The sequence below is a fragment of the Pelodiscus sinensis genome, chromosome 10 (genome assembly GCF_052426305.1).
Source record: "Pelodiscus sinensis isolate ZL-2025 chromosome 10, ASM5242630v1, whole genome shotgun sequence".
NCBI classification, from domain to species: Eukaryota; Metazoa; Chordata; order Testudines; family Trionychidae; genus Pelodiscus; species Pelodiscus sinensis.
The window spans coordinates 25,453,441-25,467,271 of NC_143061.1; the positions used below are offsets into that span (position 1 = coordinate 25,453,441).

The 13,831-nt window shown below is 40.0% G+C and overlaps 2 protein-coding genes across 10 annotated transcripts in view; one reads left to right on the forward strand and one right to left on the reverse strand.

Moving 5' to 3' along the window:
* The window catches only part of VEPH1 (ventricular zone expressed PH domain containing 1), a 209,302-nt gene that overhangs the window by 55,146 nt on the left and 140,325 nt on the right, over positions 1 to 13,831 (forward strand). For all 9 annotated transcript variants that reach the window (XR_012906257.2, XM_025184857.3, XM_075937780.2 and 6 more), the window contains one exon: positions 1,307 to 1,481. Coding sequence is in view for 8 of the 9 variants with exons in the window: in XM_025184857.3 (XP_025040642.3) it covers positions 1,307 to 1,481 (175 nt within the window). In the remaining variant the exon portion in view is untranslated. The remainder of the gene's footprint in view (positions 1 to 1,306; positions 1,482 to 13,831) is intronic.
* PTX3 (pentraxin 3) lies at positions 5,716 to 11,866 on the reverse strand. The gene is made up of 3 exons (XM_006123464.5): positions 11,554 to 11,866; positions 10,581 to 11,111; positions 5,716 to 7,020 (listed from the first exon to the last, which is right to left on the reverse strand). The coding sequence occupies exons 1-3, from the start codon at positions 11,696 to 11,698 to the stop codon at positions 6,404 to 6,406; spliced, it is 1,293 nt and encodes a 430-aa protein (XP_006123526.2). The 5' UTR covers positions 11,699 to 11,866; the 3' UTR covers positions 5,716 to 6,403.

Consider the following 13,831-nt stretch of genomic DNA (forward strand, 5'->3'; position numbering starts at 1 on the left):
AAGCGCAGGGCCTGAGCCTTTGAAATGCACAAAGCCGGGCAGCGCTCTTGCTACAGTTCAAAGGTGGAGGTACCATTATCGACTAATTGGGGAGGGGAGGAGGTAGAGCAGCTTGTGGAGTGTGCCAACCGCGCCCCCCCCCCCCGCCATGGGAAGGGGAAGATACAGGAGGGAGCATCGGGGTGGGATCTGCCGGTACAGTTCAAAGGCTCAGGCACTGCAGGGAGCATGGGAACAGCAGGGCCTTGTACATTTCAAAAGCAGAATCACAGCAGAACCAGCACAAGCAGAGACTGCTTCAGTCCCCGCTTGCACCATTTCCCACTGTGTCTCTACCTCCTCTGCCCCCTGCGGAGACGGTGCTGGGGGGAACCATCTTTTAAGCCGGCTCCTCCCAACACCGGCTCCTGCTCTCCCCCCCTTGCTGCCTCTCTCTGATGGGGAGGGAGGGAAGCGACTAGTTGAATCATTAATCAACTAGTCAATAGGCTTATGCTTATCGGCTAGTCAAGTAGTTGCTTACATCCCTATTCACTACTGGATATTATAGCAATGGATGCTTATATTTTGAAGAATTTAGGATTTGTTACTTCATGCCATCCTTATCTATACAGAGGATTAGCCTTGAATTTAGCAGTTGGTGTCCATCACCCAGAACAGTTGTACCAGAACAAACCCCTAGTAGAAATAAGAAAAATCACAGTTTGTACTATTGAAGTCTTACCCTTGTTTGAAATCAGGGTAATTTGCATCCCCACAAATTGCAGTTTTCCTTGTTTGCGCAAGTACTACCACATTGACTAATGGCTACTGACTGATGAAACTGGGGCTAATTCCCAGTATAGAGAAGACTACAGTATACAATGAAAGAACTGAGGCAATATGCCAGTGTCTATCACTTTCGATACAGTGAGCTAAATTCACCTATCTGTAGCATATTGTACAGTAACTTCCATCAATTTCTTCTGCTGCAAGATGGAGTTACTCATTCCAGAATAGATAAAAAGCTATGTATTACAGTTGTTAATATTCTAGTTTTATTCTTACTACTAGTTACAGGGTATATTTGACACTCCAGCTGAAGTAGGAAATAGGTACATTAGCACCTAGAGCTGTAGTAGTTTGACATTTCCTGTCTTCTTTAAAGTCTGACATTAGTGGTGCTACCCAAAAGCAATTGTTCTCTGTGTTATATACATTTGTTTTCTTGATCATCTGATTCCAGGTTTTCAACTCTGGCAGCATTAAACTTCATTATAATAATTTGTTAGCTGTTTATTGTCATTGTCCTCTCCTTTTTTCACAGAATTACAATCGACCTCCAATAATGGCTTTAGCTGTTCCAGTGGCAGTGAAATTTCTCCAGAGGGGTAACAAGGAACTGTGTAGAAACATGTCAAGTTACCTATCCCTGGCTGCAATTACCAAAGCAGATCTGCTGGCTGATCACACAGACGCAATTGTGAAAAGTGTCCTTCAAGGTAGGAATATTTTGATCATTCTGCTATGACACTAGGGTTCAGCCCTGCAAGACTCCTCCCTTCTCCCTCCCCCGCCCCTTTCCCATACATTGATTCATCAGGATCAGGTGCTAATAGTAGATTATATAAGGACAAAGATTTCAAGTAAAGTATATAAAGCTTATAGTATTTGATAAGCCTTGTTGATTAGGAAGTTTTACGGTGGACTGTAAGATCTTTGGGACAGGGTTTATGTCATCCTGTGTACAGGTAGAGACAGTGCCTAAGCCATTCATGTGCAAATGAACTGCATATAATCAATAGTAATATGAGACAACAGTGTATATATCAAGGCCACGAGGCGTACAGTTCCACGAGGCGTACAGATAGTTCGGATTAGAAGCCTAATCCGAACTATCTAGTCTGTGCCGCGTGTAGCCGTGCGGCACAGGGGTCGCACTAGCCGGCTTTTAAAAATTGCGGTGCCGGCTTTATGCTAATGAAGCCCGGGAAATTCAAATCCCGGGCTTCATTAGCAAGTTCGGTATGCATACATTACCCCCCTAGTTCGAACTAGGGGGGTAGTGTAGACATACCCATATATAGTAGATGTATGTTTTTGGGTTAATACCTATCATCTTTAGAACAACATCCTCATGGGCTTTCATGGCCCCCGCCTACCTCAGGCTAAACCTAGGGAGAAGCCTGGCCCCAGTCAATGCCAGGTCAGTCTTCTAGTTCTGTATATAGTAAAAATATTTTGGATCCATTTATTTTATTTTAATGGGACAGTTTGGGTGAATATCTTTAAGCCATATAACATTACTGAGAAAATAAAAAACAAGGTGAAGAATATTACTGACAAAAGAAATGTCTGTTTGGAGCTCATGTTATCATCTACGTGTTTTGTTAGTCTTTAAGGTGCTGCTAGACTATTCATTGTTTAAGTTGGATCAGTAAAGTCAAGACTAATTTCATTAGCATATATTAAGATTTTAGCTTGTATGCTAACATTTACGAAAATAATGTTGTTAATAGTAAAGAACCAAAGTGAAACAATTGATTTAATGACTCACTGTGCTGATGTCTGCTCTAGTTTTGCATTTATAGTATTCCACCAGCAGATGCTGCTATGAACCTCAGAGATTAAAATTCCAACTTAAAAAAGGGAACTCTGAATTCTTGTGTTTGGCACACTTTTCCTAGATAAGTGTGTTTTCATAAATAGTATTCCAATCAGGAAAGGTCTGGCCTTCAAAATGCTACTAAGAACCATGATTTAAAACAAAGACAATTTATTGGAGTGGGAGGGGCTAATAAATAGGAATTTGTAAAGATAAATCGGCACAAAGGTTCTTTACTCTATTCTCATGTAGACTGGGGCAAATCCAGAACTATCAATGCAGTTGCACGAGTGAAACAGAATTTGGATCAATGTCTATGAGAGTTTGGAAGTTAATGGATTTACGGACATAGGAGCTATAATAGGAAAAATGTTGAGCTGCATGATTTATTTACAGCGACTCCCCAAGTTACGAACTCGAAGTGTTCGTAACTCGGATCCCATAGAGTTACATGGCGACTGCGCTGCTCATAAGTGCAGATCGCCGTTCGTAACTCAGATCTGCATTTACGACTGCTTTGGTTGTAAGTGCAGATGGTCGTAAGTGGAGGTGGTTGTAACTCAGGGAGTGTCTATCTTTTATTAGCCATGAAAAGCTGTTTAGGAAGAATATTTAACAAGTACATTATGTTTAGAGGTGACGTTAAGGGTGTGTCTACACTGCACTGTTATTTCGGAATAATTATTCTGAAATAACTATGCGAGCATCTATACAGCAATTCCGTTATTTTGAAATAATATCGAAATAACAGGCAGCTTATTCTGATTTCTGTAAACCTCATTCCACGAGGAATAGCTCCTCTTCTGAAATAGCTATTTTGAAATAAGGTGTGTATAGATGCTCCACTGCTGCTATTTCGAAATAGCCCCTCACCATGGCTATTCTAAGTTATTCTTTCCCAGTTCCTCTTGGGGCTCTCAATCGAGATAGCACATCTACATTAGGGAAGCCTACCTTGGACTAATTTTGAGGCTTCCCTGCAGTGTAGTCGTGCTATTTCAAAATAAGTTATTTTGGAATAATTCTTCCACAGTAGCTTATTTTGAAATAAGCGTGCAGTGTAGACGAACCCTAACAGACTAACTCAGTTTTCAATACATGGATGTGCACAACCTGCACCCCACACTGATAAAGGCACTGTGCGTTGAGGAGTTCCATGATGGCAATAGGAGAGACAGAACCCTTCCCACTTCCAAGGAATAGCAGCATTGCTGCCTCACATTCACTACTGCAGTCTCAGAACCCCATTATTGATGGTTTCTATGGAGGAATGTGGTCAGTCGATCCATGTTGTTACAGTTCTGTGGGCCCTGACTTTGTCCCTCCCACTCCCAAGAGCTTCTTGCATGCTAGTGCGAAGGAAGCCCTGACAGGACACAGCAGGCTTCCTAAATCCCATACTCCCACATGCACATGGTAGAATTATACTGGGTCTGCAAAAGCTTGCAACATCCAGGGAGTATTTTCAGTGTGGGATATTGGTGTTTACTAGCAGGCATCGTATTATATATTCCAGAGGAAGAAGACATTAAAGAATGTTAAAGTTAGGGAAGCACCAAAAGCTGGGAAACAACAAAGTCACCCACACAGCCTTAAATCTGCCTCCTGAGTGATGAATTGCAATACAACACAATGAGCTATGTGCCCACATGCTATATTTTCTACAGGAGTCCACCTCCTTCAGTGCACAGATTGCAAAGTGAATGAGATGGGGCTGCACTGGGTATGCAGGGAATGTGAGGCACTCTACTTCCGGCTTGGCAGAGAGATTTCTGACCCCCAGAAGAGGTGGCTGGGGTAGTGAGGAAGGTTCCATTTTACTCAGGGGAATAAGAAGAAAAGAGCAGCAGCTGGTAGGCAGATGGGTGTCCAGTTGAAGGAGGAGGGGGGGGAGGGGAATCAAAGGCCTGAAAATGAGCATACGGTATTCATCTTCAGCTACGGAACATTTCCAAATTAGACCGGGTGTGGTAGCAGATGAAAGGCTATCCCAGAACCATAGCATGTTTGTTAGGTACAGGAACAGGGAAGTGGGGTAGAGATAGTCTTGAAAATTATTTTTTGAAGTTGTAATTGTTCTGCAACATTAATGTATGTGTTTGTCTATATTTTATGGAACAAAGTATATAGAGATGGACTTGACAAAGTTGTTGGTTTGGAATGTCTGAGTTCCCTGAAATGTGAAGGTGCATCCTCTGGTCCAGAGCAGATTATTTGGGATGCTATTTGATCTTGGAATCTCATAATTTTCTCCACTGCAAAGATTGTTTGTAAATTTCACTGAATCAATGTCTGAAGTTTGTATGACTGAACATTTTTAATGCAGCTACATTGTTCTTGGTATATCTGTTTGTCTCAGAGCAATTAGACTGTAGGTAGGATAAGCCATGTTGGCAACATCAGCAGGAGTCCACGGTGCACTGAGAGCCATTTTAGGAGTTCCACCAAGCTGAGCCATCCAGAGCTCTGGGCCCCAGCACTCTATCAAGCAAAATCCCCAAGCCACAGCATAAGACACCCTGCAGGGCTGAAGTCCCAAGCCAAAGCACGGAGCTGCCCCAATGCTTCCAGGGGCAGAAACACTAAGTCCCCTGCCCTGGGGGGTAAAACCATTGAGCTCCTCATCCCATACGGCTTGCAAAACCACTCTGTAGGGCAGAAGCCCCTCCTTCCCCAAGGCTGAATCCCAGAGACACCCCTCCCCGACTATGGAATTTTTTTGGCATTTGGGAGTGGGGCATTCAAAAGAAAAAGGTTGAGAACGCCTGCACTAGATGCCACTGTGTGTGTGTGTGTGAGAGAGAGAGAGTGTGTACTTGGAGGCAGAAAACTTCAAGGTAGAGAGAAAATTACCTTGTCTGAATTCCTTATTGTTTCTGTGATACTGTAAGATAGCTGTCTGTAGGCAGAATTGAACCGGGGAACCTCTGGAGCTTAGAACATAAGTCTCTACTGCAGGGCTGACAAAGATTGGGACTGAATCCAACTTCCCAAGACACAAGATTTGGCCTGTGGAGGCCTCAGCCAGTTAGTTCCCTGCCTGCTTTGCCCCTCCTTAACACTTGATGTGAAAAAACAGCATGTAATGTATTACTGTCAACATTCATCTTCTGGACAAATTGTGGGCAGAGTCAGTTTGATAAAGTATTTTATTTACAAGACAACTTTACAAAAATAATTTCAATAAAATTATTACAAAATCCATTTACAATATAATACAGCTGTATCTTCACAAAAGGTAACACTGGGCTATTATGGGGAATACTATGTCTAGTTATACATTAGAATAATCCTTAGCATAAATAATGTTTCAAAGAAGACAGTAACTTCATGATAGTGTACATACCAGTAACAAAGAGTAATAAACAACAACAAATATTACTTTATAAATCACAGATGTTTCATTTATAAGAGTGACATTAACAATATGAAAACAAACTGGGAATCACAGAGCAAATGCAACAGTCTTATGTAAGTTCTATAAAAGCAGTTCCAGCCATTGTTTGCATATTTTTAGCTTAGCCATGAATGTAAGCACAACATTTTGCTCTCAACTGTGTGCAAATAGCCCCATGGCCATGAATCTGAAAACGCTAAGTTAGAGTGTTAGCAGTTTATCTGTATTTAAAGACATCTTTTCCAATATAATTTGGCCAAGACAGCAGACAGAGATCAAATCCAATACCTGAATACCTCTTGTGTACTTGTAATACAATTTTTTCTTGAAGTTTAAGAATTTAGACCCTCTTGTTTGTACCTATTGGTATATTGTTGTTAATGAAAATTCATTCTTCAGTTCAGGATCTAGTTTCTCAGTATTTAAGAAATATATTGAGCTCCTCCATGTGTCAGAATCTCTGTCACTCCCCACCCAACAACATTGCCCCTGATATTACATGAATCTTCTGCTCTAGGCCGTGCTGTTATCTCCTCACTGCTGAGAACTCTATCCCAGAGATTAAAACCAGTCAATTTTCCTGAAAAGGCTAAAGTTTCATCAAAACCACCCCCGACACAGCAACCATTCTTTTCTTGGCCCAGCTGCAAAATTCCTCCATCAGGAATGGTATGAGCCCCTGCTATTTCTGAGGCAGTAGCGACAAGCTCCCCATTTGCCCACAATGATATGGTCCCGTTGTCTGAGCTCCAAGTGCCACAATAGTGTTCCCATTGTCCAGGAGAAGTTGTGTTTGGAGCAATTAACTGGTTCTGGTAACTACCCACAGCAAGTACTGCAGACTCACGGCTGAGATAGAATTGAATTTCATATGGATTTCTCTTTGTTCCATAGGAGAATATAATCGTTTTGTCCAGCACCTCAGTCACTTTGACCCAAATGCAGGCAGTAAAGGATTGAAGCATCATTTCAACAGTTGGGTGAACACTCCCAAAGATCTTTTTGGAACGCATTGGGAATAAAATCGCAGTTTCACATCCTGAGGGGGGGAAAAACAGAATTAGAAATGTTATTCTACCCCATCTAATTTCTGTAAAAGGTGAAGTATTTGTACTTCATAGTTTGAATTCTTGACATAAACTTACTGCGTTAGTCTGGGCTTTTCAAAGGGATTGGGCTTCTTTGAAAATCCCAAACCATGCAATATATTGTAGGAATGTGTGATCAACTGAATGAATTGAATCTTTTATTGCCATGGGATTGAGATAATCACATTGCTTGAATCAGACAGGTCATCCCAAAGAAGTGGCTTGAATCAGACAGGTCATCCCAAAGAAGTGGCTATAAAAAAATTACAGCATCTCTGCACAATGACACATTTTGTTTCATGTGTGTCTTTTTTTTTTTTAAGTCTCAGTGTTATTTTCTCCCTAAGAATACGTTTCATGGAAAGAGCAATGCTGTTGTCATGAGAGAAACTCAATGCCTCTATACGCTCCTCTTAGAGTAGCTGGAAATTTCTTCTATAACTTGTGAAACACAAACATTGGATAGCTATGATCACATACTATATGGATTACAAAGAACAATACAGTGTATTACCATATTAGATAATGGCTACAACTTTGGAAAGTGCCTAAGTGACAGACTAGCCTATGCTCCATTGATTTTGAAGAGACTTAAGCTTATAAGTGCCAAAGTCACCTTTGACCAACCCTGTTATATCATTTAGCTGCTTTTGAAAAATTTCCCTGGTGTTCTGAACACATGACATAGCATGAAGACATTATGACTCAGATAAACACAATTCTAAGTAAAGGAAATGCTGTCGTTCATTTCTTAATATTTTTGCATATAGAAAGGAATGGAATCAAAGAGGCCCACTGTGCCAGACTCTGAACATGGTTATATCAGTGTATATCCAGAGCAACTCCACTGACACCATGCCAGTTATTCTAGTTAATTACACTGGCGTAACTGAACAGAATCTGGCACACAATACATTACAGAACAACTTTTCAACTAGAATAGATTAAAATCCTGATTAGTTCCCATGTGAAAATGAGCTCAGTGTTTTCATCCTACTTCCCTGTGCATATCTATCCCCACCATAATTTCTTCACTTGATTTGTCACAGGTGGTGGTCTCTCCAGGCATGGACCAGAACAATGGGTGTTGGAAGGCAGGCGATTGACAGAGCCATGCAGAGGAACTTACAAAACTGCTTGCCTACTCCAAACGTGGCTTTAGTGCTATTACTCATTAACTTTCAACTGCCCTAAATTGCTCCCCTCCCGACAGTTAATATAAATGAACTAAAAAGACTAATTTTTTAAAAAGCTCTGCTCCCATATTCAATCAGTGATGATGGGTGTCTTGATAACAAAAATTAGATTAATGATGGCCAATAACAGAAATCCATTCAAGAAAGAAAAGTAACTAATGATAAATCCACAGGCATATTTAACAGTCTCAATACTGTTGTCTAGTTAATATATGATACATTAATATTCTAGTTGACTTAGAAGAGGTTCTGCTACAATTAAGCTGACATTTCCTGTTGAAGCAAGCTATAGAAGCTAAAATGTCTAAAATATGCTCTAAAATCTTTGTTTTAATGAATGAAGACTCTTTCTGCCTTCCAGGATTAGACTGCTGCATTATTTCATATGCTGGTTGCTTTGAACTTTCAGCACAATAAATATTTTTTTCATTGGCTTTTTTGAGGGGTGGGTATATGGTGGGGAGCAGCTGTAGATAGACACTACTTAAAAATGTTAGGAATACTATCTTGAAACAGCTTTTTAATTAGCAGAGTTTCTGGCTTTATTATTGAGGACTAAACAAAATTAAAACCAGCTTCATCGAAGAACAACAAAAGTGTGTTTAGAAAATCCCTTAAGAAGTACGTCTGGCAGTAATTCAAGATGTGAGAAATCAAAACCAGTTGCTGGAAAATCTCTCGGAAAAGATCTCCAGAGAGTCATATGAAGTATTTAAATATATATATTACTAATATATTATAACAGATAGATAGAATAAGATATTTTCTGTAAAAATATGTAGAGAGATTCTGCCACATTTACATAGCTGTAATTCAGGAGTAAGTCTAATGAATCAACAGCATTACTCTGGATTCACACACAGTGGATATGAGATAGAAATGCAATGGTTAAACATGTCAGAACACTACTACTAAGTTATCTTGCCCTCTGGTTCATACAAATATGCAAAAATGAAAACTGAATAAGCGGCTTCACTTTTCTTTCATAGTATGAGTTTGGCATATTGAGGGAGAGACTTGAATAACGATCTTACTATCATACTAGTTTTGGAAAAGACAACATTTTGCACAAGCTAAAGGAATATTGCTGTGTAATCATTGCCTCTATCACCCTCCTCTCTTCCCCATGCTAGTATGACACTTTATACTATTTTCACCCACTGCTTCTGGTTACAAAGCTATTCTAAATTAAAACTGAATTTGTGGTTTATTGTTATAGGATACATCTTGTTCAAGGTTATAAAATGCCTTAATATTATTTTAATGGGTACAAATGTGAATTATTGTTTGCATTTATGGCTACATTTTCAAAGCTGTATGATATATGCCTACACATGCAGCTTACTTTTGTAAGAACTCACATTTGCAGCATCACTGCATGGTCTCCAGCACAAACTGTGTAACTGCATTCCTCACTTCCCACATGTATACACAAATATGGGGTTTTATGATTCCAATGTGCATGCATTTTTGTCCTTGCTAGAAATTTTGGTCCATAAAATCGTTATATTGGTAATATTTATGACAGTTGGAGTTATAGACATTCAATAGATTTGAGCTTTATATCTGAAAAATGTGTAATGTGGTGGGAGTAATATTTCTTATACCTCTTTAGTTTCTACAATTACTTCAGTCAGGTACCACACAACAGTGTATAGAAAATATACAACACAGGATTTGAAATACTAACTCAAGCTGCTGGACCCATCTAGCCTAGTATCCAGACCTTAGATTTCATCAGTGTCTCATACTGAAAAAGAAAACAAACCCCTATATACAATATGCACAGGGAAAGCTGTTTCTTCCTGACCTGCCGAGGGTGAGTTGTATTTGCCCAGAAGCATGACATTTGATTAGCTGTTGCCTGTTGACATTGTGAGTTGATGCTCCTAGTGCCCAGCTAGAATTTGGTGAGATGGATGTAGCAGTTGGGTTAGAAAAGGTAAAGCCTTGCAGATATGGAGAAAATGAAAGGTTTATGTGAACTAAGGTGGCAATCTGGACCTGGGAAGATGAAGAGCAAGAAAATGTCAAGATTTCCTTGTTATTTTAAACAGACTATGTCTACTGTTTATTGATCACAGCCTTAGTCTGGAAGCCTCTCTTAGCCTCAGCATAACCATTGGGGTTGATTTACTCTAATAATAATTTATTGGATTTTTCTTTGGTCCTCACATTTGAAAAGCAGGCCAGCTCTTTATAGAGAGCATACACATCCATGACCTAAGAATGCTTGTCTGAGGTTTGGACATTGCTGTTCTGGACAGGGTATTAAAAGAGAGAATTCTGACATGTGCTACTTGGCACAGACTTACCAGCTGGCAGCGAGTGCTGAGCTGCCCACTTTTGCGATCCTTTCAGTTCAGCTCGTGTTTGCTGTAGTTCTTCCCACAGAGAGTTCAAAATGAACTTGTCCTCTCTAGCTATGTAACTGGATTTATCTGGCTGCTGAAAACCTGTCTCCACTTTAGCTGCCCTCTGCCAAACGCTTTCCAGCTGGGTGAGTCTGTTAGACACATTGTGACTTAGCTGCAGAATCTCATCAAGAATCTTTCTTTGCTCAGATTCATGAAGTGTCTTGGACTCCTGAATGTGATTGCTGTTCCTCCTCAGTGTTTGGTCCACCTGGGACAAGACTTGGGAGGTGACTTTCTCAATGGTGGTGGTGCATGTGCCGGCAAAGTTAGCCACAAACTGGATCATTTCTGTTCGTAGTGTTTGCAGTTCCACCTTAAGGATTTCATCAATGGACTGAAGCAACATGTTCTCTTTCATCTGTGAGTTCTCAAGCATGATGAAGAGTTTGTCCCATTTTGTATGCTCTTGCTGACAGTTACATGAAATAGCTGAAGAACAAGACACAGATGTTACTATTTCTCTTCATGTTTTCAAACAAAGGAGTTATTTAATAAAATCTCTCCTAATTTATTGCCTATGCTCTCTAAGCTGCCAGTGCTTTCCCTCAGAATTAAAACAGAAGGCAAGGCAATGTGTAATTTGACTTTTCTAAGAATCCTAGCTTCCTTCCCAACATTTCTTTCATAAGGAAGAACTGGATAATAAGGGGTATAGAGAGATTTTTCAGGAACATGCTAAAATATATGTATCATCTGTCTGTGTTAATCTGCTTTTCCAAAAGAACTTTCATTTTATTTAAAAATAGTATGTTTTCAATAATTGTTGCAAGAGCTAAGTAACAAAGAGCATGATTTAAATAGCTTCTCTTTGTTTTTTATAGAAACTGCTATCTTGTGTTTAATAACACAAAACTAGTTTAAATCCACTTACTTTCTTCAGTAGCAGGAACCATGCTTTCTATTTCATTCTCGAAATTCAGGAACATGAGATCATAGTCCTCATTGTTCAGAGCAGAGGAGGAAGACCAGAGAGCACAAAGTAGAATTGTCAAAGAAAGCATTTCTTGAGACAGCATTCTGCGGCTTTTTCCTAAAAGTCTCTGAGTCTTCTGGAGTTAAGATCTCTCAGAATTGAGAAGAGATGAGACTATCAGAGTCAGACCCAGAAAGCCCTTAATAAATACTTGGAGAGTTCCTGAATGTGAATGAATGAGTAACGCCAGTGCCACTGCTGTAATAAGAGTGCTTCTGACTGTTATTTTTTTTGGATGGGAGTAGGGGGAGGCGTGCAAGTTGCACAATCTTGAACCTTAAAAGTTTACAATGTGGGTGGATTAACTTGAGGAGGGGAAAGAATGGGGAAAGCTGCTCTTGCAACTGTGACTTTTCCTTTGAGACTAGACTTTTGTAACATGAAGAGGCAGCACTGACAAAGAGAACAAGGGGGACTAAATCTCTGTGAATCTGATGGATGAAAGCAGGATAATCTTTTTACTCTCTTGTGCTATTTTACATCCCTTTTTATAAAACAAGTTGTTTCCAGTGAACCTATTTATGAATTCATTTTATATTAAGATCTGTCTCTCTTCACGGAAGGATTGGAAGAAAAACTAAAACAGCTAGAATTCTTTTAGATAGAGGTATTTTATTTCAGAAGTAACTTTCACTTAGCAGCTGCATAATTTGACTATTGAAGCTAAAATACAATGCCAGCATTTTTCAATTAACTTGAAAAAGCCCCAAATGGATTACTCTTGGATAAGCTATTCATCCAGTGCTTAGACAGTACTGTTGCTTAGCATTAGGTGTTATATGAAATTGTTGGTCGATAGGTTACCTTTGTCTGTCTAGCTATGGAGAACTCAGTTACACTTTGCAAAAGTGTTTGAACCTTTTATTGTTTCAGTGTCCTCCTTTTGGGTCAAGTTCAATGGTAACATGATGGTGTAAATGAAATGATGGGTATAAGTTACTTAGAAACTGGGTATAAATGATAATAAGCAGTAAAAGGGTGTAACTTGTAACAATTTGACATTTCATGGTTATGCAAAATGAGTGTCGCTTTCATGCACATAGGTTACAGAAGGGTAGCAGAAAAAGCAATTGAAGGATGCAAGATAAAGTACTTCTTGCTCCTAGCTTAGTTCCCAATTTATTGTATTTTAACACCCTCATCTTACCTTGAAGGTGTCTTTTTTTAACAAAGCAACACAAATATCTGCATATGGTATGAAACTGTCAAATTCACCTTCAGCCCGAATCCCTTAATAGCCTTGGTTGCATGGAATGTTAGTCCTGGCCCTAACATTTCTCATTTCCAAATGGTCTATCCCTTTAGCATCCACAACTCCTCAGAAGAGGAGCTATGTGCTAACAGTGAAAGCTAATGGAAAGTATACTATGTGAGGGACTTATGTTTTATGGAATGGAAGGATGAGTTTTGTTTCCAATGTCATATTCATATGGCTAACAAATGACTGTGATGTCTGTCTATGTACTGTATGAAGTTAAGTAGTACTATCTGCTGGTGTTTGGCTATTTGTTAATACTCCTGTGATAACCTCTGGATACACATCAGTGATCACAAGACATTAGATCCGTCTTAACCGAGGAGAATATACTGGGAAGACCCTGCTATACAATGGTGTTTTACTCTTGGCCAGGCACTGAGTGAAGTGCTGCTCTTTACAAAAACTTGATTCAGCAGCAAGTGAGAGAGATGTGGAGAGGGTCCTGTTTTGTAATGAGTCTTTGATAACAATGTGCATTGCCATCCTTGGGAGTTCAGCTTGTAAAACAAAGGCAATGTGTAGCCCTAGACCTATAGGCAGGGTGGAGAAAAAATCACTGGGTGTTCTTCATCATTACATTACACTTTTCAAACATGTTGGAATGCCACCCACCTGCAGCAGTGAACAGGGAAAATTGATGGGACCAGCAGTTAAGGGCACAGTCCCAGTGGCAAGGGGAGGGAGACTGTGGCACTCATTTACCAGTTGGGGGTGATTGGTGCTGATTGGCCAGAATTCCCTATCTCCCAGGGTTTAGCTCAGTGCAGGAGACATGTGGAGAGGTCAAGAAGGAACCTGTCTGGGAGGTCAAGAAGGAACTTTCTGTCCGTGAGCCAATTGACAGATGACCAGGGAACTTTCTGCCTTCCCCACAACACCTGCAAGCCTCAGTGTGTTAAGTAAAAGTTTACTTATGGT